Source organism: Lycorma delicatula, chromosome 12, assembly GCF_047948215.1.
Source record: "Lycorma delicatula isolate Av1 chromosome 12, ASM4794821v1, whole genome shotgun sequence".
NCBI lineage: Eukaryota > Metazoa > Arthropoda > Insecta > Hemiptera > Fulgoridae > Lycorma > Lycorma delicatula.
The window spans coordinates 51,919,668-51,945,920 of NC_134466.1; the positions used below are offsets into that span (position 1 = coordinate 51,919,668).

At 30.9% G+C, this 26,253-nt stretch overlaps 1 protein-coding gene across 1 annotated transcript in view; it reads left to right on the top strand.

The window, feature by feature from the left end:
* The first annotated feature begins 1,306 nt into the window (after nucleotides 1–1,306).
* The window catches only part of LOC142332760 (cytochrome P450 4c3-like), a 34,989-nt gene continuing 10,042 nt past the window's right edge, over nucleotides 1,307–26,253 (top strand). Inside the window, exons 1-2 of the mRNA XM_075379374.1 lie at nucleotides 1,307–1,488; nucleotides 14,708–14,987. Of these exons, the coding sequence (XP_075235489.1) occupies nucleotides 1,307–1,488; nucleotides 14,708–14,987 (462 nt within the window). The remainder of the gene's footprint in view (nucleotides 1,489–14,707; nucleotides 14,988–26,253) is intronic.

Below are 26,253 nucleotides of genomic sequence, written 5' to 3' on the forward strand. Positions count from 1 at the left end.
TCATTCACCTCATACTCTGAGGCAATGCCTATTGTGGTCCCGGAGGTTAAATAAAAAGAAAAAAGTATAGAAAAAAATCACTGTTTAAAGTAGTTAAATCTTTATACTTTACACAGTTTTTTTAGATATCACTGAAAGAAAAAAACGCCTTTTCCGTTGAAAATATCACCTGTGTTTCCATGATAACCTATTAAATATATTTTTTTTATAATTTTTTCTAAAAATAAAGTAACAATAATGGCTATACCATTAAAAAGAGTAGATTTCAGAGAATCGAATAGGCTAAAAGACCAAAACTGTAAAAAAAATTATTTTTGATAATAATTCTCCCCTTAAGGCAGATAACTTTAAAAAAAATACCGTAAATTTATATTTTTCACCGATCTACTTTCCCGTTATATCTAGAACTGTTATAGCCGGATTTTTAAATCATTCGAAATACATCAATTTCTTAAAGCCGTAAAAATATTTACGATTCGACCACCAACTTTTTTTTTAGATAATACGTATAACTTATTACAAGGTTGAAAACGGGAAATTTTTTTTTAAATTTTGAATAAATTATCAAGCGAAAACGTAAAACAACTTTTATAACTTATAAATAAATAATAAAAAACTAAAAAACTATTCAAAAAAACAAAACCATAATGAATCCTGGATAATAAATTAATGAAATAAATATCAATGGATTTTTATTACCAGAATAGACTTTCTATTTGTAATTTTGCACGTAAAATAATAATAAAAAGACTTCCTATTGTTCATAAAAAACACACACACACACATGCACATAGAAATTTCGTAACCCATTTAATAGTATTTTTATCATTCAATACTTCCTCTATTTATTATCATCACTCATTCACTTCACACTAATTCTTTATTTATATCCCGCAATACACAATTCTTTCATACGGGTAGTAAGGACTCATTCTCTTCCTCTCTCATTGCCATAGAAAGTGAAACCGAGTTAGATCTAACGCCAGCAAGGCTATTACTTACCTGTAAGAATCACATTCATTTCAGTATATCAATGTCACTTACTATTTCTAGTCAGCATTTACAGATTAAAGAATACTTCATCTTATTATAAGTAAAAACCAAACAGTACAAAATTTAAATTATATTAAAAATAGTAAATTTTTTTTTTTCTAATATGTAATACAGATTATAAAATTATTATTAATACAATTTTATGATTACAGATAAAATTGTGGTATATATATTTAAACAAAATAAATAAATAACAATGAATAAAATGCTATATTTAATAAACAGTAGTGTTTCAAATAATACAATAATTTTAATGTTAATTATTTTTTTATGGTGTTTATCTGTGTTAATTAAATGGGTAAATCAACGTCGACATTTTTTAAAATTAGCATCTTTATTACCTGGACCGCCGACAGTACCAATACTTGGTAATTTATTAATGATTGCAACTAGACCACAAGAAGTTATTGGAATAGTAAAGGAATGGAACTATACGTAAGTATAATTATTATTTTATTATTATTATTTAATTTAAAAATTAGTAAACTCAAATTGAATGTAAAAATTCTGATGTGGACACCACATGATTTCCTTGAACGTCTATTAAATTACATATATACTTTTTTTTTTTTTAAATGAAAAGTACATAAACAAATTTTATTTCATTAATAACTTCTGATATTTTTTCAATTTGTTTTTCTTATTCTTATTATTGAATTATTATTTATTGTATTTTTTTTTTACAATCAGAGATTAATAAATAAATATATTTAAATTTAAAAAAGAGAAGATGAAGTCGGATTTAAACCGATATGACTTCCCGTTGTAAGATCCAAATATTTCATTAATTAAAATTCTATTTGGCTATAACTCTGGTATTAAATAAAATTAATTACCATTTATGATATATCTGGAAAAGCTCTCAATGAGAGCTTTTCCAGACGGCAGTTAAAAAAAAAAATCCAAAATTCAAATCTTTTTGAATTTTGGGCTTTTTTGGTTCAGTCGATTCCAGTTAAATGGGGAGGTGCACAACTAGATGTTACAACGTCCTAAATTCAAAATTTTAACATCCTACAGTTAATCGTTGTTTCAGTTATGCGAGATATATACGTACGTACATCTGTCACGCCGAAACTAGTCAAAATTGATTCAGGAATGGTAAAAATGGATATTTCTGTTGAAATTTGAAAATCGTAATTTTTGGCGATCACAATACTTCCTTTACTTTGTACAAAGAAATAAAAAATAATCAATTTCTGTATATACTTTATCAAATATTAATGTAAAATTTATTTAATAAATGTTTGTTATAATTTAAAAAAAAAAAATATTAATAATTATAATATATTTTTGCATATATTTTTAATGTTGAAAAATAATTATTATAAAATTATTTATTAAAAAATTAAAAAAAAACTGATTATGTATATAAAATATAAATATAAATTTACAGATAAATTAAACTGAATTCTATTTATAATTAACTAATTAACATTAAAAGAAAAAAAGGATTCAAATTTTTCTTTAAATTTTTGTTCCAGCATGAAATTAATTTATTAAAACACAAAAAGAAAAAATCTGATGTGGACACCACATGACTTCCTTGTACGACTATTAAATTATATATACACATTTTTTGCTGCACTTTATTTAAACTTATTTCATTTGAAAGTGAGAAAATATCCACCAGTTCTTTAAAAAAATGGACAGATACACAATCTCATTGTGGTGGACACCACATTGCATCACTTTTTTTTGCGGTGTCCGTATCAGCATTTTATATTAGTTTATATATAATTTTGTTTCAAATCGCTGAAGTAGTTATATAGTGTAAATGAGATCGGTTTGAATCTGAATTCATATAAGTAAATTTTTTTTTATCATTTAATTATATTGATGTATTAATAATCATTAACGTCTATAAAAAATTTTTAATTATAATGAAAAGTACATAAAATTTAATTTCACTAGTAACTTGTGATTTTTATTCATGTTTCTTTTTTTTATTGTTATCATTGAGTTATTATTTATTGTATTTTTTTACAATCTGAGGTTTATATTTCAATTAAAAAAAAAGATTAAAAAATTTATGTATTTAAAGTCGGATTCGAACTGATGTGCCTTCCCCTTGTAAGATCCAAATATTTCATTAATTAAAATTTCATTTAGCTATAACTCTGGAATCAATAAAAATAAGTACCACTTATGATATATCATCGAAAAGCTCTCAATGAGAGCTTACTATTGCAGTTAAAGTCCAAAATCCAGTTTTGGGTTTTTTTGGACACTTTTCGGCTAGTCGGATGCGATCAAAAGGGGAGCTGCGCAACTAGATGTTACAACGGTCCTAAATGCAAAATTTCAACATTCTACGGCTAATCATATTTGAATTATGCGAGATACGTATGTATTTCGCATAATACGTTCAGACGTCACGCCGAAACTAGTCAAAATGGATTTAGGGATGGTCAAAATGGATATTTCCATTGAAATCTGTAAACGGAAATTTTTTACGATCATAATACTTCCTTTACCTAGTACAAGGAAGTATAAATGAAAAAAAAATAAAAATTGGAAAAGAATATTTTTTCGGTTATTAAAAATAAAAATTGGAAAAGTTTGTTTCAAAAAATAAAAAACAAAAAACAAAAAAATAGAATATACAATTTTTTTTTAGAGGTGGAGAATGAATTTTTAAAAATATTTTTTCTAAGAATATGTTATTCATAGCTTAAAAGTTTGCTTAAATAAAATTTTCTATAAATCTAACATACCGCTTCAATATAGGTTAAAAAAGAACATTTTCCAATAAAACGTTCTACATTTTAGGTTCGAGATCTTAATTTTTTTTTAAATTTAAAACATTTAAACCGAAGGGAAATAGAGGAAAATATATATATATATATTTCAATTTTAAAAAGTGGGGTTGATTTTTTTTTTAATTTTGAATTATTTAAATTTAAAATATTTAAACCGAAGGGAGATAGAGGAAAAAATATATATAATTTCAATTTTAAAAAGTGGAGTTGATTTTTTTTTTTAATTTTGAATTTTTATATACGCATTATAATAATAAATAAATTTTTCGGTAATTAAGGAGGGATATCACAGAAAAAATAATTTAGTTTTTGTCATTTTGTGAAAACTATTTTTATGCTAAACCTATGTATGAATACTTACATAGTAAGTATTTTTTTAGTTAATTTTTTTTTTTTTAATTTATTACTCGCCTCTAAAAAAATATATATTGTTTTTTTCCCTGTAATTCTTTTAATTTTTATAGTTAATAACCAGGAAAGTCGTGCAATACTTTGTCAGTTTTTTTATAATTTCGAGATAATAACCTTAAGAAAAAAATTTTTCTGGGTGGGAACAGCCGTTAATTGAAACCTAACGACCCTAATACATTGGTAAAATTCTCATCGATCTTTTTACAAAGAATTACATACATAAATTATTTTCACATTTAATTACGAAACTGTTTGTTATTACCTACCAAAGAAATGTATAAAGCTTTCGAAGAATAATAAATTTATACGTGAACGTAAGATAGCCAGTATCGAAAAATTTATCGATATATATACATACACAAAAGACTACCACATTAAATTTAAAAGTTGTCAGTCTCTAACATCTCTTTCATTTCCTATATGACAAAAAGGCATTAGAAACAGAAATGAAAACCATGTTAGATATCAATGTATATGAAGTTCTAGTAGCGTTTTCATACGTATTTATCCGATTAAACATCCATCAACTAGTTACTTTGTTGTATTTTATTCTCATGAGGGCGAAATCGATAAGTCACATACGAGTATACAATACACACACAATAGCATGTTATATCTCACACTTTATCTTTCCTCTACGGAGTTGTGTCTTGAGATAAGAAAAACTCTGATAAGTTATGCTTGAAAAATATTCTTTCGTTAAAAAAGAAATAAAATTCTTATAAATATAAATTTGAATATTTATTACAGTTTAGGAGCAAATTAGTTTCATCTTATTTTTTTAAAATGTGAAATTTGTTAAGATTAATTGATTACCAGTAGATAACAAGAGATAAATATTAAAAATTTAAAAACACGACAGCCAAAAAAAAAACATTGTTCTTTAATATAGGATAATTAAACAGCGTGCGGGTGACAATTCTGTATATAATACTTATATTTAATATAATTTTGTTTAAACACACACATACACGAGTATATACATATGTATATAGCCTATGACACTCCCGGTAACGTATGAATTCTAAGCGGGGTCATACATCTAAATCGGTTCAGCCGTTAAGTTGCTATGGTGGAACAAACAAACATACACCCTAAACAAGTTAAACTACTTTTTGGGCAGCCGATATGAATTTGATCACCAGTCTCAGACATGAGAGGAAGAATCACTGATGATGACTATTTTCATTATCCGCTCCTCTCTCATTTTCTAAACCAAATACTGAATTATTTTGAACATTTCATTTAAGTAATTTATTCAATAAATTAATGTCTAAAAACACCAAATAAAAAAAACTGACAAAGTATTGCATGATTTTCTCGGCTATGCCGGTCAAATCACGCAACACTACGTAAAACATAAAATTCGGTATCGAAAATCAAATGTTTTTAGGTTTGTAGTACAATAGCTTTGTTAAATGACTAATAAATGAGGAAGATTTAGTAAAAAAACTTGAAAGAAAATTTAAAATGTGAAAATTAATGTAAATACATCCAATAAAAAATAAACAACCAATGAAATTAAGTACAATTTATGATATATCTTGAAAAGCTCTCAATCAGGGCTTATTACGGCAGTTAAAAAAAATCAAAAATCCAAATTTCTGGAATTTTGGGCTTAATTGGTTCAGTCGATTCCAATTAAATGGGGAGGTGCACAACTAGATGTTACAACAGTCCTAAATTTAAAATTCAAAGCATTCTACAGTTAATCGTTGTTTCAGTTATGCGAGATATATACGTACGTACATCTGTCACGCCGAAACTAGTCAAAATTGATTCAGGAATGGTGAAAATGGATATCACTATACTTCCTTTACTTTGTACAAAGAAGTAAAAAATAATCAATCTCTGTATATACTTTATCAAATATTAAAGCAGAATTTGTTTAATAAATGTTTGTTACAGTTTAATAAAAAACAATTAATAATATATTTTTAATATTTAAAAATAATTTTTACAGAATTACTTATTATATATTTTTAAAAATTAAAACATTTATTTAAAAAATAACAATTGTGTTTTTATTGAAGTAAAACGGATCAAAAATAGACAAAAAATCGTATATTCTTTCTGTACCTAATTTTTATATATATATCCTTGTATATACGAATAAATAAGTACTAAATCTATTTATATTAAGTAAATAAGAAATTTTTACCAAAATTGAGAATAAAAATAAATTATTTATATTTTTAATATTCATAAGGATAACGCATTGGGCACAGACATCTCCCAATAAATTCCTTAAGTTTCTATCTTTTGCTTTACGCTTCGAAATCAGATCGGCTATAACAATCAAATCCTATCCCATCTCTTTCTCAACGTTTCTTTCTTTCTCCTCCCAAAAGGTACATGCCAATCAATCCTACATTACATCCCTAATTCTCCTTAATTTTCCAGCCCAACGAACTTCCTTAATTTAACTTTTTTATAACGTCAGTTAAAGCAGTCTTCTATCTAATAAACTCAGTGTTATTTTATCCTTTTATTTCACCTCCACTAGGCTTCTTTCCTTACCTCTTATTAGAGTTATTTTCACTCTTTAAATATTTACTTTTGTCATTGTCAAAGTTTCGGTTCTTTATATATGGCAAGAAATGGCACGCCTATCTGACACTCCTCCTTTCGTTTTAATATTACTGGTTTAACTCTTCATTATATACTACAATGCTCAGTATTTTTTCCATGAAACATATTTTTTCTTTCAAACTTCAAATTATTCCTACTTCAAAGATAAAGTAATTGATACATATCCAGATAAGTTTCTTCCTTAACCTTATTTAACTTTCTATTGTTCAATAACATTTCCGTTCTCTTAGCTTTCGTTCCACTAATAAAACTATTCAACCAAAAAAACTTTTTTTCGTCTATCTGGAATCGTGCATAGTGATTTTAACTAATTTTGAGATTATAGATTTTTTTAGAATAAAAGAGACTTCAATTAATTCTTTAAATGCTAGTCACAGACTAAGTTTCGATTAATAGTAAATTAAATTAACTTAGAATTATTTATGGTACCTTTATATTTAACAGGAATATTTGAGGTTTAATTTAATTGTTTAATTGTTTTGTAAAACGTATGAAGAAACACAGAATATGATTGATTACGTAAAATATAATTTAAAAAATATTACGTGTTACACACACGCGCACGTATACAAAAAACGCACTAGTGTGGAAAAATATTATTGAGGATCAATCATAGAAAATAGTGAAACAGTATTTCCCAAGAGGTTTTCAATGTAAGTTACGAAAAATATATAGAATATTTATACCAGCATGTCATGGTATGAAACGGATTATTCTTTACATTACGATAAATATTTCAAAACCTATGGATTTATCCATAGTTATTTTTAAATTATATAATCTGATACACACACACACACAATATATATATATATATATATATATATATATATGTTTTTTTTATTTAAAATCTTTCAAAAAAATAAATAAACAGCAAATATTTTCACTTACTAATCTTTAATTTGGCCTCTATTTCTAATTTTAAATGTGAAAAAGGATGGAAAAATTAATATTCTTTTTACTTCTTAGTAAAGTATTTTTAGAGAAACCGGTTTCTGTTTTTTAATTTTATTTCATTTCAAAAAAAAGGAAAACATTTTGTTTTCTACTTTAATGCATTGAATATTATGTTTAGTTACTCGGTAATAGTTACATAGCTTCTCTAGCTGCTGTAAGTATAAGGTAAAATAAAAGGCTCCGTAGTCGATCAGTGTTATTTTTACTTTCCCAGCTGTATATATATATATATATATATAAGATATAAAAGCTGAAAAAATATTACAAGATTTTCACAGAATTTTCATGACTTTATTGTACCTTGCGCAGCTTTTTCATTGCAAAACCTTTACAGAATTTGGAAGTTTTTTCAATTCAATCGTTAAAATTCGTATTTTTATTTTCATAATAAAATTTATAAGAAATGAAAAAAGCTTTCGAATTTTAAAAAATATTGAGACCCCCCGTACCAATGGGGATTTTTTATCATAAATAATAGTTATCAAAATAGGATTAAAGCATCAAAATTTTCAAATATAAAATTTAAATATTTGATTTTGGGGGCTCCTCTGTGAGAACAATTTAGTATATTTTAAGTAAATTTCATAAGAAAGCTACCTATTGTAATGGGTTCCATGATTCGACTTCCAAAAAATTTCGACATATCTTCGCGTTTCACATCCCCAAGACCCCAAAACCACCGTCAGTGCAAAATTTTATATATACAGAGTCATTCACGGGAACCGGATGTTTTTGAAGTGGGTTGTACTCGGGCGTTCGTGGTGGGAGGGGCACGTGGCTGGTGTCTGACGTTTCCTTTGTTCACAGCATTTACATTTTTGTCGTTGAGATGGAGCCGTGGATGCTAGACCAACGCCTGTACGCGTATGACAGTCTTGTGCGAAATGACGAATCCGTAACTGCTGTTCAGCGAGATTTCCACCGTCAGTTTAATATCCATCGTAATGCAAGTGTCCCTTCTCGTAACACAATATTGCGATGGGTAAACAACCTTCAAACAAGCGGTTCAATATTGAAGAAAAAACCACCGGGTCCTTGACGAACTGCTAGCACTCCGGAGAACATCGAACGAGTAAGGGAAGCCATTCTCAGAAGCCCACGCCGCTCTATTCAGAGGCATTCAGCAGCGCTTCAAATGAGCACAAGTACGGTAAGACGAATTCTGCATACAGACCTGCATTTCCATCCTTACAAGATAGCCGTCGTGCAGCAGTTATACGAGCAAGATTTCACGCAGCGATTACAATTTTGTCGACAAACGCTTACCGTTTTTGAAGAAAATGAAAATTTGTTATCGTTAATGAGTGACGCCCATTTTCATCTGAATGGCTTCGTCAACAAACAGAATTGCCGGTATTGGGCAGAAAGAAACCCACGTCAGATTCACGAGAGACCACTTCATAGTCCACAGGTGACTGTCTGGTGTGCAATAGGAAAGGTCGGTGTTATTTGACCATACTTTTTTGAAGAAAATGACGCTGCCGTAACTGTAACAGCTGATCGTTACATTGCGATGTTGAATACGTTTTTCATCCCTGAGTTACGAAACCGGGGAATTTCAAAATGTGTTATTCCAGCAGGATGGAGCTACAGCGCACACAGCGAGGGCAACGATGGCTGTTCTCCGTAACTTGTTTCCGGGACGGATCGTTTCCAGATTCGGCGACATTCCTTGGCCCCCTCGGCCCCCCGACTTGAGTAGTTGTGATTTTTTTCTGTGGGGGTTTCTGAAATCGCGTGAAATAAACCGCGTACATTGGAGGACCTAATGATCGCAATTCGTCATCACGTCACCCAGATTGATGTAGACATGCTGCAAAGAATTGAGGCCAGTTACCGTGAAAGGCTACAACAATGTATTGCCCAAAATGGACATCCCTTGCCGGACATAATTTTTCGTTCATGAGTAAGTAACAAATGCTTTGATTTAACAAGTGTTTCAGTACCAATAAAACTTTTAAAGTAAATATTCAATTTTTTATGATTATTTTAAAAACATCCGGTTCCCGTGAATTATTTATGTTTTGTTAACCGTAACACGAAAATAAAGGTTTTTGGAACTGTATTTATGAAATTTTTCTTTATTTTTACCATTATAAGATAACTTGAAATTATTTGTTTGTTTTTTTTAATATTGTGTATATTACAGTTATAAAATTAGAAGAAATATTAAAAGAAACATAGTGAGAAAAAAATATATAAATTAATAACAGAATATAATGTTTTAAACACAATTTTTATAAGAAAATTATTCAAGGATAGTAAAATATTTGTAATTCTGTTTAGTTGACGACCTTTAATTTTACTTGCTCTGTACTCGTAATAATGAATGAACGACCTAGAATTCAGTAAATTAAACAATTCATTTATATCATTCTTAGATCTCATGAATCGCATGTGTAAGCAAAGATTCATAAGCTCACGCAACGATATTATTACATCTATAAATATTATTAATTCAGGAAGTTATTTGGAGCAGAAATATTCACAATAAACCTTAAATTTTTGTTATTTGCCGTTTTTTTTTTTTTTATTTTAATTTAAATTCATAACTCGAAAAAAAATTCATTTATTTTGCTAAACTTCAGAATACTCATTTAAACCTATTGCATTTACCAAATAAATAATTTCTAAACAAAAATTTTCCAAAAATAGATTATACCAGACCGATTTCGACCAGTTTCAGTTTTCTGAACTACTGTATGTTAAATTAAGCTAAATGTTTTAAGTAACCCGATATAAGACAAATAATTACTGGCATCAACACAGATTTTCTTAAGAATAATTAAAAACGTAATTATTCCCATAAAAGGAAGTTTATTAAAAACTTCCCACACCAGGTTTACTAGGTAACATGATTTTCAACTTCTTTCTTGATTATGAGGAATCGAAAAGCTCACCAAATCATAAATATCTTATCTAGAAGTGACAATTTCAGTTAATGAATTAAACGATCTTATTGAACAAATGAATGTGATGAAATATAACAGAAAATGATTATTACTGATTCTTTTTGAATCTCAAATTCATTAAATCATAGGTGAAAGAATGATGAGGTTAAGAGCACATTGCACATTTAAACAATCTTAAATTTGACATTAGGTGATCCACAAAAATCTAACTTAGGACCAATTTTATTTTAGATTTACATCGATGAATTGAGGTGTAATTTAATAACTATAGTGCTACCAAAAATACAAATTATACATCAGTCAATCTTTCAAGTAAAATTTATATTTGTTCACTCTAAACTGCAAAATAGGTTTACACTCAGCTAGTCTCAACGTAGAAATGAATTAATATTAAAGATCAAAATAACAAGTATTATTGCATCTTAAAATACATATTTATAAAAATTATATAATAATAAAAAAAGTAACAAAATTAAACTATATATCAATAACAATACAGAAAAGTCTGATTTCTAGTAGTTTTTTCGATATATTATTTGTTATTGATTAAATATGTTGACAGATGATAAAGCAGAATTTTGTGTAGATCCTTTCAAGAAAAAGCATTTGGTTTGCTTGGCATTTCTCCCGCCACCACCCCATTTGGTCACCCTAAAGCATAAGACCGAATGTCTGTGCAACAAACGGCTACTGACCCTCGAAACAGTTTAGCGACCAGTGTCCTAAATAGCTCCGACAGCTTACCTAACACTGTGAGGGGACTAAGCGCGGTGCCATACTCCACCTGCTTACGTGTTCCAACCGCTCACTTGTTATATATTTACTAAAATGGGAAGACGCACCCCGTCAACTACTGAAAATATATATGTCATCCGTAAATTAAAATTTACTTCGCCTAGACAGCAATTCGCTGCCACGCCTAGATCGCTGAATGCCATCAAGTACCTGTCCACCATATTAAAGCGCTTGGAGCCTTAATTGGCTATATATATCCTAGGTTAGCTTTCCACAGCAGTGCGGTAGGAGTCTTTCCCTTAAGTAAACTACTGATGTCGGTTGAACAAAGCAACCGCATCAAGTAACTCCCACACGGTCCGACAATGCGGATCTCGCCACATTGACTCGCCACTTGTGAGTGATCAATTTTCCCCTTGACCTCTAAGTACCAGAGTGGTCCGGTCTCTGGACCCCCCCCCCCCGCAAGAGCAGGACAACCAAACATCAGATGTTCATTTGACTGGACCTCCCCGCAGACGCACAGCTCACCAGCTGCCAGGCGGAACCGAAACAGATATTGGTTCAAATTAACAGGATTGGTGACCACCTGGGCATCCGTTGCCCTTAATAACGAACTTGAGGCATATTATCGCCTCAGATTCCTTATAAACATGTACAGGAAATCTTCCCTTAGTTGTGGTGTCCCATTCCAGCTGCCATGCTTCCATCGCGAGATTCTGCTGCCTCTTCCGCAGACGGAAGATGGGTAACTGAACGAAATTAAGATGGCTTAGGGCACAAAAAATTGACCTTAGAGCTATCACATATGTGCTAGAAAGTTTCATGAGGGTTTTCGCTACCCCATATTCGGCAGTTACGGTTGTTCAACTTGCTACCGATGTGAAACATTGACTCATCACTAACAATTACATTATCTAAACATGTAACGATGTCTAATTCTATCCACCATTTCTACACAAAACTGTAGCCGAGTAACTTTGTCGTGGATCTCTAATATGTTAAACCATGGATAATGGAATTCCAGTCTCATGTGACGCACGTCGAGTTGATTTCTTCGGACTTCGTTCAAAGCTTTCTTTGGGTTATTCTACAGCAGCTCTAGGGACAAATGGGCGTCCTGGTGATTTTGTATGTTTAACAGAACAACCTGTCTCAACGAAGGTTTTGTTTCAAGAGTAAAATGTATGCTACTAGGTGCTTCCTACCATACTCTTCACGAAAATTACGTTGAATTGCAGTAGCTGACTGCTGATCGTGAAATCAAAACATACAGCGAGCATGTTTCGTAGCAGTAAATATTTTTTCCCTACTCTCCTGGGCCGGACACCCACCTTCTTACGTTACCGGTTGCCACACCGCCCCCTCCATTGAGAGGTATTGGAAGGCAGAAATAAATGTGGTTCTACATAGTTAAAAAAATCTGCATTATGGTGGGTTTTTGAATCTTTGTCCGCCATCTTGAATCAAACTTAATTTTTTTAAACAGGAAGGAAGACATATGACACATGATTTTAATTTAAAATTTCATAAGAAAAACAATGATGAAATCCATTTTTCTGTTAATGTCTTCGTTGTCGAGTTATAAGCATTCAAAATTATAATAACAGAAAAGTTGTTTATAATAACAATAAAACGATATAAAATTCGCTGCACGAACAATTTTATTGTATTTTACATTCATAATGCATTAAATAACGAACTTTTGAACATTTATTCTAGAATGGTATGCTTTCAAATTTATTTCATTAGTAATTTACGATCGAAAACATTTAATTAAATTTTTTAAATAAATATTGTAATATTTGAAGTAAATAATATCAGTTGATATAACCGTTTAATTTGTTGTTGTGTAGTTAATTATTAGTTATTATTATCAACATTATAGCATTGTTTAAAGTTTGCTATTGTACGCATTATAAATGTAAAATGAAATAAAATTGTTCATACAGCGCTTTTTAACTCGTTTTATTGTTAACATGATTTTTCCATCATTGTAACTTTGAATGCTTATAATTCGATAACGAAGGAATTAACTGAAAAACGGGCTTCACCATTCTTTTTTTTGTAAAATTTTAAATCGAAATCACATATCACACGTCTACCTTTCTATTTAAAAAAAGTTAAGGTTGATTCAATACGGCAAATCCAAGATGGCGGAAAAAACTTAAAATCCCATCATTATGCTGATTTTTTTTAACTGTGTAAAATCCCATTTATTTCTACCTCCAAATACCTCTCAGATATGCAGTATAAAACTGATTCCATACTTAAATGTCACCCGGTAAAATAATAATAACTGTTATGCCTAAAGGCAGGTATCCACATGGCTACCCTCCATTCTCCTCGATTCTGTGCCATCCGTTTCATTCTATAGTAACTTCTTCCCTTTTTAAATTGTCTATTATTTTCATTCGTCTCCAACCTCTTGCTTTCCTTCCTGTTACAAATCCTTCGAATGCCATCACCAACAAGCAGTCACGTCTCATCCAGTTTCCCAACCAACTGCATTTTCTTCTTTTTATTATTTCAATAATCCTCCTCTCTTCTCCTACTCTACAAAGCACCTTCTCATTCCGAACTCTCTCTGTCCAGCTGATCTTTTCCATTCTCCTCTAAACCCACATTTCAAAGGCCTCCAATCGCTCCCTCCAAATAAACAATGCCCCTTTGTGGCGTGATCCTGCTAGACAATAAAGCGTTAGGACCGAAAGGACTTCAGTGGACGGACTGAAGGGGAATCACGTCGGGAGCACGGGTTTTAAAGAGCCTAGCCTCCTGCGGACTGACCCAGAATTGGGTGTGATGACGCTGGACATGAACGGACACGAAACGCTATAAAAAATCCGTCCATAAAACTTAAAGAAACCATTAAAATCATACCCGACATTAAAATAAACCCATAAACACGCCCGTACGAATAATAGATAGATACAGCAGCAAGGGACATTCTCCAGGCTCTGCGTTTTCTAAGGAAGAAATGAAACCCGCCATCTTTGCGTTCCGTTCCGTTCCTCCAATCTTCTCTCCACTCCTTTCCTAATAGTCCATGTCTCCGGTATATGTTAGTAGTAATTACAGAAATTTGTTAGGTTTTTTTTTTTAAATAATAGGAACTCTTAAAGAAACTCAAAGATTCGATTTACCAAAAAAATGAAATAAAATATTTGAGAAATAGTTTAAAACAACAAATTAATGAATTACTTTATCACGTAATTTAATTATTTCAACTTATTTTTTCATCTTTTATAATATCTGTTTTTTTTTTTTTTGTGTGTTTTTTAGGTACAACAGAGGACCATTTCGAGTATGGTTATGTCACAAATTAGCTGTAATTTTATCAAAACCAAGTGATATCGAAGCAATATTAGGTAACGTAAAACAATTTTCAAAAAGTCAACAATATGACGTGCTTCGATCACTTATGGGTGACGGTTTATTTACATCAAAAAATCATAATTCGTGGAAATCAAATCGTAAACTTGTTACACCAGCATTTCATTTTACTATATTAAAAGGATTTCTATCGATATTTTATCAAGAAGCATCAATTCTTGCTGATAAGGTAACATATAATTTTACTTTAGAAAATGTTTACTTATTTTATTTATTTTTTATTTTTTTCCGATCGATCCTCCTAAAGATCAGGCATGCATAATCCTACCTTTTTTAATTTCCAAAATTCTTTCATTATTTCGTTTTTTCTACTTTTTTCTATCCATCCAGTGTGTTTCCTTTTCTATTTTTGTGGAAATTTAGATTTATCCGCTAGTTTCCTGAAGAATATTTTTCGAGAAGATTTTACTTTTACGTTCTCGTCTTTCCTTTTTCCTGTTTATCCTCTGGTAACTACCGTTCAGATAATACTTCAGAAGACGAATGAGGATGACATGTATGAGTGTAAATGAAGTGTAGTCTTGTACATTGTCAGTTCGACCATTCCTGAGATGTGTAGTTAATTTACGTTCCCGTCTAGATAGCGCTATAGATATAGAAGGGAAAGTATTACAATCGGTCCAGTTTGAACATAAGCGGTTTTCGTTCACATAAAACAAGTTGCAAAGTATCCTTTAAAGAAGATAATTCGAGGGTGCTTCAGCTACTTCGGACTTAAAACTTTTAATACCCATCACTGGGCTGATGAAAGTGAAATGTACATACTATTTTTGGAAATTAGGGCTCTACCAGAACTTTGGTTGGTGAACTCTGCTCACCAACCATGTTAATTTGAACCAATATCTGTTTCGGTTCCGCCTGGCAGCTGATGACCTGTGCGTCTGTGGGGAGGTCCAGTCAGATGAACACCTGATGTTTGACTGCCCTGCTCTTGGGGGGAGCCACCCTGGAACTTAGAAGTCAAGGGGAAACTGACCACTCACAAGCGGTGAGTCAATGTGGCGAGAGCCGCACTGTCGGACCGTGTGGGAGTTTCTTGATGGGGTTGCTATGTTCAACCGACATCAGTAGTTTACTTAAGGGAAGACTCCTACCGCACTGCTGTCAGAAGCTAACCTAGAAATATATGGCTGACCACAACTAATTAAGGCTCCAAGCATTTTAATATGGTGGACAGGTACTTGCTGGCATTCAGCGACCTAGCTGTGGCAGCAAATTACTGTCTAGACAAAGTAAATTTTAATTTATGGATGTCATATATATTTTTAGTAATTGACGGGATGCGCCTACTTATTTTAGTAAATATATGAGAAGTGAGTGTTTGAGACACATAAGCCGGTGGTGTATGGCACCGCGGTTAGTCTGCTTACGCTGTAGGAGCTACTTAGGACACTGGTCGCTAAACTGTTTGAAGGCTCAGTAGCCATTTGTGGCACAGACATTCAGTCTTATGATTTAGGGTGACCTAATGGTGGCGGGAGAAATGCCAAGCAAACCGAAACCAAATCTACCAGAACTTCAAAAACTTTACTTTAGATTTACTTGGAGTCAAAAACACTGTTTTTCAACAAGATTTGGCTCGCTGCCACTCAAAAAAAAAAGTTAAGTTTTCATATCTAAAAAAGAAATTCAGTGTTTAGACCAGCCTGTAAATTTACCAGACCTGAACCCGATTGAAAATTTGTGGGTAGTTATGAAGAAAAGACTGAAAAAAATTGACTGCACTAGCAAAGAGAAGATGATTTGTCCTGTAATAAAGGTGTGGTTTCACGATCAAGAAATATGTAAAAAATACTTATAGGTTCAATGCTTAAAAGAATTGAAATGGCTATTAAAAAGCGAGAAGGACATATTAAAAAATACTATGCAAAAAAATACCACAATAAATACTGAACATTCTTTATATGTAATAAATGTGATTATTTTTGAAAATATATTCTTGTTCTTATTAATTTGTACAAGACTGTGTAGCATTACATTCAAAGAAAGCAGCTTTGATGCTTCTTATAACTCAGGGTTTTTTCTAGTCTCATTCATGATAAATAATGAGATAAATAATAAAAGACAATAAATTATGTACCCCTATCAATTGTAAAACAATACTTTATATATTATATTATTTCACTCATCAAGGGATGTATTAAGGATTAATGTTTCAAACAGATTGTATTAAAGCTGTAATTATTTTTAATGACAGGAATTATCTGTGCTGAATTATTATATAAAATACAATAGGGTAAATCTTTATTAGAGTCCATGATTGGCACTAGAAAGCTCATGCGTTTTTTCATTATTGATCTAATAAACAAATGAATAAAAATGTTTATTGAAAATTTTTCTGTAAAATTAGAAAATTATTAATTTGTTATATCTAATCCTGTAGGAAGGTGTAATTAGATTATTTTTCTCCCGATTAAGAAATATAATTGAGATATATTTTACATTTTAATAACTGCTTACATATTATTCAAAGGATAATATAAATCATGATTACTTAGAATTAATTATATTAATTTCTAACATTTTTTTTATGCACACCAAAGAATTTTTATTTTTTAGTAAGTCTTTAACTTTTTAAAATACAAATTTATATTTTACATGCCATTTATGGTAATATGCATACAACAAACCCATAATGATTTTTTTTTTAATTTGATTACGTACTCACTGTCAAAAAAATACTGGGTACTGTGAAAAAAGTACGGGATTGTACTGGTAATTGTCATAAAATGCACAATTTTTATTTATTCATCAATATTTATTTTATCGCCTTCAAAGTAGGCCCCATTTGATGTAACACACATATGCCACCATTTTTTCTAGCCTTTGAAACACTTTTTATAGGCGCTTACCAGTATGGCCTTAAGCTTCTTTCATGAATTTTGCTTTGCTGATGAGACCCATGTCTCATCACCAGTTATGATGCGTTCCATGAATGTGGGATCAGAATTGGCGACATTCAGCATGTCTAAAGAGACTGGCTCACGGTATTGTTTTTGAAGAAAATTCAGCTCTTTTGGAACAAGATGTGCAGCGACGCATCTCATGCCCAAAATATCCACCAAAATCGAATGAACAGACCCGTGAGAGATGTTATCTATAATATTTATGAATGGATAGATGGATGAAAAATGAAGTAATAAAAATAGTAAAGAAGAATAGAACTTAAATGAAACCAGAATAGGAAAGCAAACTATTAGGACTTTCAGGAGAATAAAGGTTAATTAAAACAGTGTCAGAAAGAAAATCCAAAGAAGACAGGATGAATAAGAGTAAATATTGTGGATAATATGAAAGGAAATAATGCTAACAGCAACTCAAAAAATATACTAGAAGTAGATGGAAATGGAGTTGAACAAGAAGGGGCAACGGATTATTTCAAGGTAGATAACCAAATGATTGATATGATTGAATACCTGCTTTGTGACCTTTTGTAAGGAATTAGTAATCGAAAAGAACAGAATAATTTTTCTATTGATATGCAAACATTTTTTTTCTTGAGTCATCAGTCATTTGACTTGCTTAATACTATGCTACATCCCTTCCAATTCTGTGCTAATATTATAACCTGAATAGAAGCTCTACCTGAAGTAGAGCAATAAATATTGCTCTACTTCCTAGGACCTCATTTATTTGTTTTGCAAATTCCAATCTTTATCTTCCTATATAAAATTTACCATACAAACATCTTTCCAGTATCAAATTAACCAAACTTGAATGTCTTTCTAACAATTTTCTTCATCTGTTTATAAGATTCTACTGTACATTTCTCCATCCCTCTTATTTGTCTTAAGATACCTTCATTTTATACTTTATCAACCCACTGAATTTTCAACTTCCTTCATTAACATGATTTTAAAAAAGCCTCTTTTTTCACTTTTATTTTCTTCATCTTTCACTAGCACAAAATGTTTTGCTCCTTACAAATTTTAAAAAATATATATTTAATTTTTAAACATAATATGATATTATATGATATTACATGATATTATATTTAATAATATCAGACTTTTATTGCCATGAAAGATCTGTTTGGTTGTACCAGTCTGCTTTTGGCATCTATCATACTTATACAACCTCTTTAAAGCTGAATATTTCTCCTAGCAATAAATTCAAGTCATTCAGAATTTTTTGTAAGCTAATTTTGGTCTCTACCAAAAGAAGAAAATCATCAATGAATCTTAAAATTAACTTTTTCTTCTTTTATTTATTCAATTCTTAAATTTATTATTTTTTTGTATGAATTCTTAAATTCCTGTATTGTTTCTTCTATATGTACAAGTTTATAAGCACTGGATAAACATTCTTTTATCTCCTTTATCGTAAATCAAAGCTAACCTTTTTTCATCTTCTACACTTATTGATGCTATTTGATTCTTGTAAAGTCTTCTTTTCATATATTTCAGTTATATTTTTAAAAAATTTAATTTCTTTTAGATTCTACATAATCAAATACTACCTTCTACATATAGGTGTCATGCATTCTACAATTATTTAAGAGCCAAAACGCTTTACTGAGATTATTTTAGTATTTTTAATAAACAAATAAATTTATTTTAGTCATCTATAAATAAATTTATAATTTTAAAATTATTTATAGAGTAATAGATTTTATGAATAAACAAAAATAAATTAATCCAGCACATAAATTGATACCACCAGGATTCAAATACTCTTTCTCTCTCTCTAACTATCTATCTATATACCCCTCTACCTGTCAAAGAGATCTCTTTGAGAGATGTCATGCTCAGACAAAGCTGCACACATATATTTATATGTACTGAGATAGAATAACGTACTGTTTCGTACATTATATATAACAGTACAATAGAGACTATAACATGATATTTACTGTTAATATTCTGGCAAGGACGAATAAACGATATTGTTCCATTAATGTAATATAGATTATGGTATAATAATCAGTATATCCCAAACCAAATTACTGACAATATCTAATTAAAGATATGGGTTTACACAACTGTAATTATCAACAGTTAATTTCCATATTACATAAATACACCAAAATTAATATTTTATAAAAAATAAAAAATAACCTCCAAAGAAATAAGCAGCAAAATTTGTTTAAATATTTAGGCTTGTTTTCTAAATGTCTACATCAACCAACCACCCAGATATGTTTATAAATAAAAAAATATTTTAATCATTGTTTGTATGAGCATTACAGTACACTAATACAATAGATATATTTAAAAAAAAAAATTAACTTTTTAAATAATTATCTATACCAAATTTAATAAATACAACATTTTGAAAATTTAAATCATTATGTTTTTATTCGCTCATGAAACTATCTTCAGTGACTGATGCAGCGATTTAAAAATGAATGATTTTAGTTGATTTTAATGCTCACCTTTTTTTTAAGTTAGGCAGACATCAATTATGAATGTAGTTGACAAATGTGTTTGATTTGAATTACATATATATATATATATATATATATATATATACATTAAAATGTAGCACATTATTATTGTACATCTCTTTGTATTTACATACTTGACAAAGTTCAAGTAAATTCTTTTATCAATAAAATGATTGGAAAATGTTGACTCTATTGTATCTTGTTGACTATATATTGTATCTCTAAATGTTTCTTTGCATCTTTATTTAAAGCTGCATATCATTTGAGAAGTATAGAAAATTAAATTGAATAGGAAATTTCAATTAGAGACGTTTAGTTTATATATAAACTAAATGTAAAAATACGGTATTGATGTGATAACTATTTTTTTATTGTTTTTAAAGAGCTTGTTTGAATATGAAAAAGTACAAGCAATCTATTACCTATCTTTTATATTTGTTTAAATCACAATCACTTGTGAAATTGAAATAAACTGTCTGATATTTATTTCATGGAAATCAGTACAATTGTTCTGAAGGTAAAAATACTAACTTATCCAAGCTAATTTTAAGAGAATAGTCTCAGAAACATTGGATAATAGAACCTTGATTTTAAAATGAGAATACTTATGTATTGATATTTATGAATCAAAGTACTTATGAACAGTTATGGACAATATAAGAATAATCAATTTTAGTCTATGACACACAAAAATAAATAAATAAAATAACTGCCCGTGTAGATCATTTTTTGTAATTACTAGATGTACTATTTAACGAATAACAGAAAGGATTTAGTCCAGCAGTTTCCTGGAAGGATCGAGGAAAGATATACAGAAAGTTTGATCAGAAAAAATTTTATTAAATACAAAATAATTAATAGTTCTGTCCACATTAATAAATAAAAATAAGAATAATATGGACATAGCAATGTAAAGAAAATAAATAAAATCATTGGAGAAAAAATTAAAATTTTGAAGGTATTAATAAATATTTGGATGCAAATTTAAGTAGATGTAAGTAAATATTGATATGAAAAATTCAAATTTATGTAATTAGTATTATTTAAAAATTCACCTACTGAGTGATATTGTTCATATAAAAAGAAAATTTTAATTTTAAAAAAATTACTTGACAAATTTTGTTAGATTTCTGAATAATTTATTAAAAATAGAAACTGATAAATAAGACCCTTTCTTGTAGGTATAATGTATTATACTATATAACATCAAAATAATTTGATAGTCTAATTTAATACATGCACGTAAATATTGTTAGTTTCTTTTTTTAGATAGTATTATTTTTTTTTAAGGAAGGATTGGCTACATATATTGGCACCAAACAAATATTGGACAGCCAATTTTTGAATTCTGAAAACTTATTCCAACTTTTTTAAATAATCTCAAGAAGCAATACTATATCATACACAGGCATGTTAATCTTGATGATGATGGCAAATTTAGTTATAGACTAAGATGCTTCAGAGAGAAACAATATGGTTTGACCATGTTGCAAACGAAATCATATAATTGGCACTTGAAAATTTATCATCTGATGAGTAACCTAAAAATCTTATTTTATGATTCTAAATGTGATTCGTTTGAAAAAAGCAACTTAAAAACTAGTTGATTAATTCATCTTATATGGGAATGTGGAATAAAAATTATGTTGCATATGAAAAATACTAAGCCTGACTGGGATCTGAACCTAGGACATTCTCATAAAAACTGCAGACGCTAGCTCTCCACCATTCAGTTCAGCAACTATGAATCAGTTTAAAATTGAAACAGTTCTCCTTTGCCTTAAAATTGAAACCTCCGCTTTAAACTTCATCAAAATAACTTAACTTTCATCAATAAACTTAAGTTTTTTTTTTTAATTTTTACCATGTATCTAAATATTAAATAAAAATGATAAGAAATAGAACAGCAAAATTTTGATACATAGCTGTTAAATCAATTGGCATATATGACTAATTTGTTATAATATTTATTCAAAATTGAATAGGTTAACTAATTAAAGCAGACAGACTAAACCTTCATAATTTTAGTTACTTAAATATAAAGGGATATCAAGAGAACAAGACAAAGGAAAGGGAATGTGGAAAGGAATAAAAATGATGGGATATTCTGGAAAAGTAGATTTTTAAAATGTAAAATTAATTCTAACAAACATTACCTATTCAAAAAAACAAAGTACTTGAGTTCATAGATTATACATGCATATGAGGATTCTTTATAATTGACTAGAAAATCAAGAAGTGAAATATAACTTTACTCTCACAATTAATTAATGATATTTGATTGTACTGTAATCTACAATGACAATATCAAGTCTTGTACTTGAATAAACAGAAATAAACACATATATACATGCTTAAATATATATATGATGACATGCAACTAAAAAAAGCCAGTTCAAAAAAAATGACAGCTATTCTCACCAAGAAAAAACTTCCCTCGCCAGGCTTTCTTCATAAAACCAAGTATAATTTTGCTTATCAAAGAATGTTAATCTCATTGACATGTAAATGATACTCAATCCTACAAGGAATATCTTTACTCTGTTAACAATATCGAACATCATTACTCTTAGAAAATTAGTTTGATTGATATCTATTGTAAAGTGGGATTAGAAAACCTCTTTAGTATATAGTTAATATATTCAATGTATGTTGTTTGTTTATTTTACATATTTTATTTTTAGTGCGTTTATAATTTCATATTGTTCAAACATGTGTATCAGAGTGATATACATGGTCAGAGCTAGCCTTTCTATCCAGGAAATTGATACCAATTATATTTTAACAATAATGGCTTCCCAATAGGAGCCGTAACTCCTAACTGAGGAGGCCATCATTCTATTGTTTAGTTCACATATCCTGGCTTGAGAATCTACATGTAACAAGTTACTTACTCTCATTATATGAACAAGTGACAGCTAGTTACAGGACCCATATCAAGAAAACTGCTCTGGATATCAGATGACTTCCAAAATATCTTATATATTGATCAGTAAAATTGTACAAACATGTTGATTCTTAGTTATTATGTACATGTTAAAATGTTTGAATGGATGTCATCCTCTGAAGTAATACATTACAGTGGTTCCAGAGGCTAAACAGAAAAAGAAGAGAAGAGATGACTGGATGTCTTGTTTCTGTAAGATGATTTTCAAAAGATTATTCTGTTATTGTGTCAAGTGCATGAATATTTCTGTTTTTGTATTTAAGGGTGAATATACATCCAATCTAGCCAATGGAGAATTTAGTGTAATCACTAGAATTTAAATTAAATGTACCCGGATTCTTTAGTTATCAGAGCGTAATCTGTTATTTAAAAATACTTGTTTTGTCAAACTAAAAAATAATAATAGTAAATTCTTCAATTAGATTCACAAATTATTTGAATTTTATTTTATATTAACCATAACTTATATCTATTTCTATGTAATTTTTTTTAAGAAAAAACGTTTTCAAGAAAGAAAACTTTATACAATAAAATTGGTATATTATTAAAGAATCTCTGTATTTTAAATTTATTTTAATTTTTCTAATAAAGAAAAAAAATAAAATCAATAGTTATATGTTAACTTTTACAGTTTACTGAACTGTAAGAAATAATAAATTAAATGCAGAAAGAAAAACATATTGAGGCTAATATTAAATAAATGTACATAAGTAACAGAGGAATAAGCTTTTTTCTTTAAAGTTCTTCTTCCAGGAAAAATATTAATATTACTGCATAGAAAATTATTTACAATGAATACATTATTTGTAATATCTACTGAACAAAAGAATACACATATATATAAAAAAAAGGAAATAAAACAATCTTCTTTAAGCAAAAATATGTAAAACAAAGTAGTAATGGTAGTATAAAATTTTAATATAATTCAGCATCAATAAATTCAAAGAAAATAATAACAATAATTTTTTTTTTCTGGGTGGAGTGTTGAAATGCACTTACGTATGGAGTGTTGGGCTCCCTCTGGTGGTCTTATCAAACTACCACTAGTAAACTACTGGTTAAAACCACCCACCTTTCTATCAGGATTCTGCCTGGAACTGACCATTTTTAATGGACCGTAACACATTAAAAACTGGGTCACTTAGTAGAGCAGCTCTCCATGCCGTTATGAGAGAGACCTGTTATGCTCTCATGGCTTTGTCGGTGGCTCTTCATAACTGTTCAGCAAAGCTGAGTTTCCGGTCAATGATCATACCAAGGTTCTTCGTGGACGATTTGATCTCGTCAACCTCATCCCCGACACGCAAGGGGAGGAGGATGTCAATACAGTTCGTTAGAACCATGATCTCCTTCTTACTGAGGACTGGAGACAATCCTTGGTCATCCAGCCAACCGCTGACACTGTGCATCGCTCGGCTGAACCTTAGTTCGGCGTACCCCACGTCGTGGGCTACAAGTAGCGCAACGTCATCAGCATACTCAACCAAGGCCGAATCTTCCGGCATCTCCAGCCTCAGCAAGCCATTGTAGACAGCATTCCAAAGGTCGGGGGCAAGGATCAACACCTGCACCTCCCCAACGTGATGGTGGTTCTATGCCAGCCTGCCGCTGTCTTGTAGATGAGACTGCAGTTCCTTAGGTATGCATCCACCATTCTGAGGAGGTATCGAGAACACGTAGAATGAATTCTCCATATCCCAAAGCAAGTCGTTCCATTGTGAGAGTTGAACGCGTTTTTCACGTCCAACGAAACGAGAAGGACCACATGGCGCGAAAAATATTTGTGGCCTCTGCTCGCCGATGCACTGCCTCAACAACCTCGAACTGCATCCAGGGTCGACCGACCCTGCTGAAAACCGTACTGGTAGGATGATAGACCACCTCCTGATTCATCGCCGCAACCAATCTCTTACTTAATAGTTCTCTAAAACCACTTAATAAGACATTCTCAGCGCAACCCCATAATCTCTTGCGTCCATCAGTAAACGGGTCACTTCCAGTGCCTCGGCTTCCCGTGGGGGATAGAGGCGACACATGCAGAAGCGATCAGTCGCATGGTCTAAGGAACCACGGCTTCAGCGCCAATGGCCTCCCGGTGGTTATGTTCCTAGGGATTACCGCCCCTGAGGAGGTCTTTCCTGTGAATCTCTTTTCATCAATTTTATTGAAATCGTAATTTTTTCACCAGCCGTGGAGTCCCTGGGCGCTCCCGTGCACCATCTAGGACTCTAAACGAGATGCATTGGTGGTCTCTGACAGTGCAGGACTCTCCAGTCTTTGACGAGAATGACCAGCTCTTTGATGAGACGAGTGAAATAACGAGAATGGTCTTTGGATATCCTATCTGAAGACCGGGAACGTCATCATGTTCCCTACATTGAGGACTGCGAGTCCAGTATGTGCTGCCACATCCAGAATGTATTTCCCTCTTGAGTCATTATGCTCCATACCCCACTCCACAGCCTGAAGTTGAAGTAACCAGCTACCACCACCTCACCAGCAGCAGCAAGGACAACATCAGTGCGCTCAACAATCCACAAGCCAGATCCCATACCCATGGGACCTGAAACACTGAGGGACTTGTGCTCTAGACCTAATCTGGCAGTACCCCCAGCCAATCCTTTTCATAGACTGGCTGAGTAATCTGAAAGCAGCCTTCTTGCCAATCTCTATCATGACTACCTTCTGCTTCCTGACATTAGTATTTGTAATGCTAACCCTTCAGTTTCCTATATCTCCAAGATCTCTTCTTAGTACTGCTTCCACATCCTCCCTTCTTTGTCACACAGTTCAAATCTCAGATCTCGGATCTCCAGCGTCTCCTGTGGTTCCAGATTGCAGGCAACACCTTCTCTGAGTACAGCCTTTAGGACACACTGAATGTTCAATTGTCTTTGGTGCTGCTCCCAAACTCAATTAGAACGTCTCCTGCTCTGGCCTTTCTTATTCCACCTCACTCTCTTCCAGTTTCACCTCCTTCCAGATTGACTGAGGGTTTCAGCATAAGTTCTCCCCTCAATCTTTTTTATGAGGATCACTTTTTTAAGAATCTTCCTCTTTTTCTTGTTATTGCTGCTCTGGGTGCTGCCTCTGGGAGGTTTT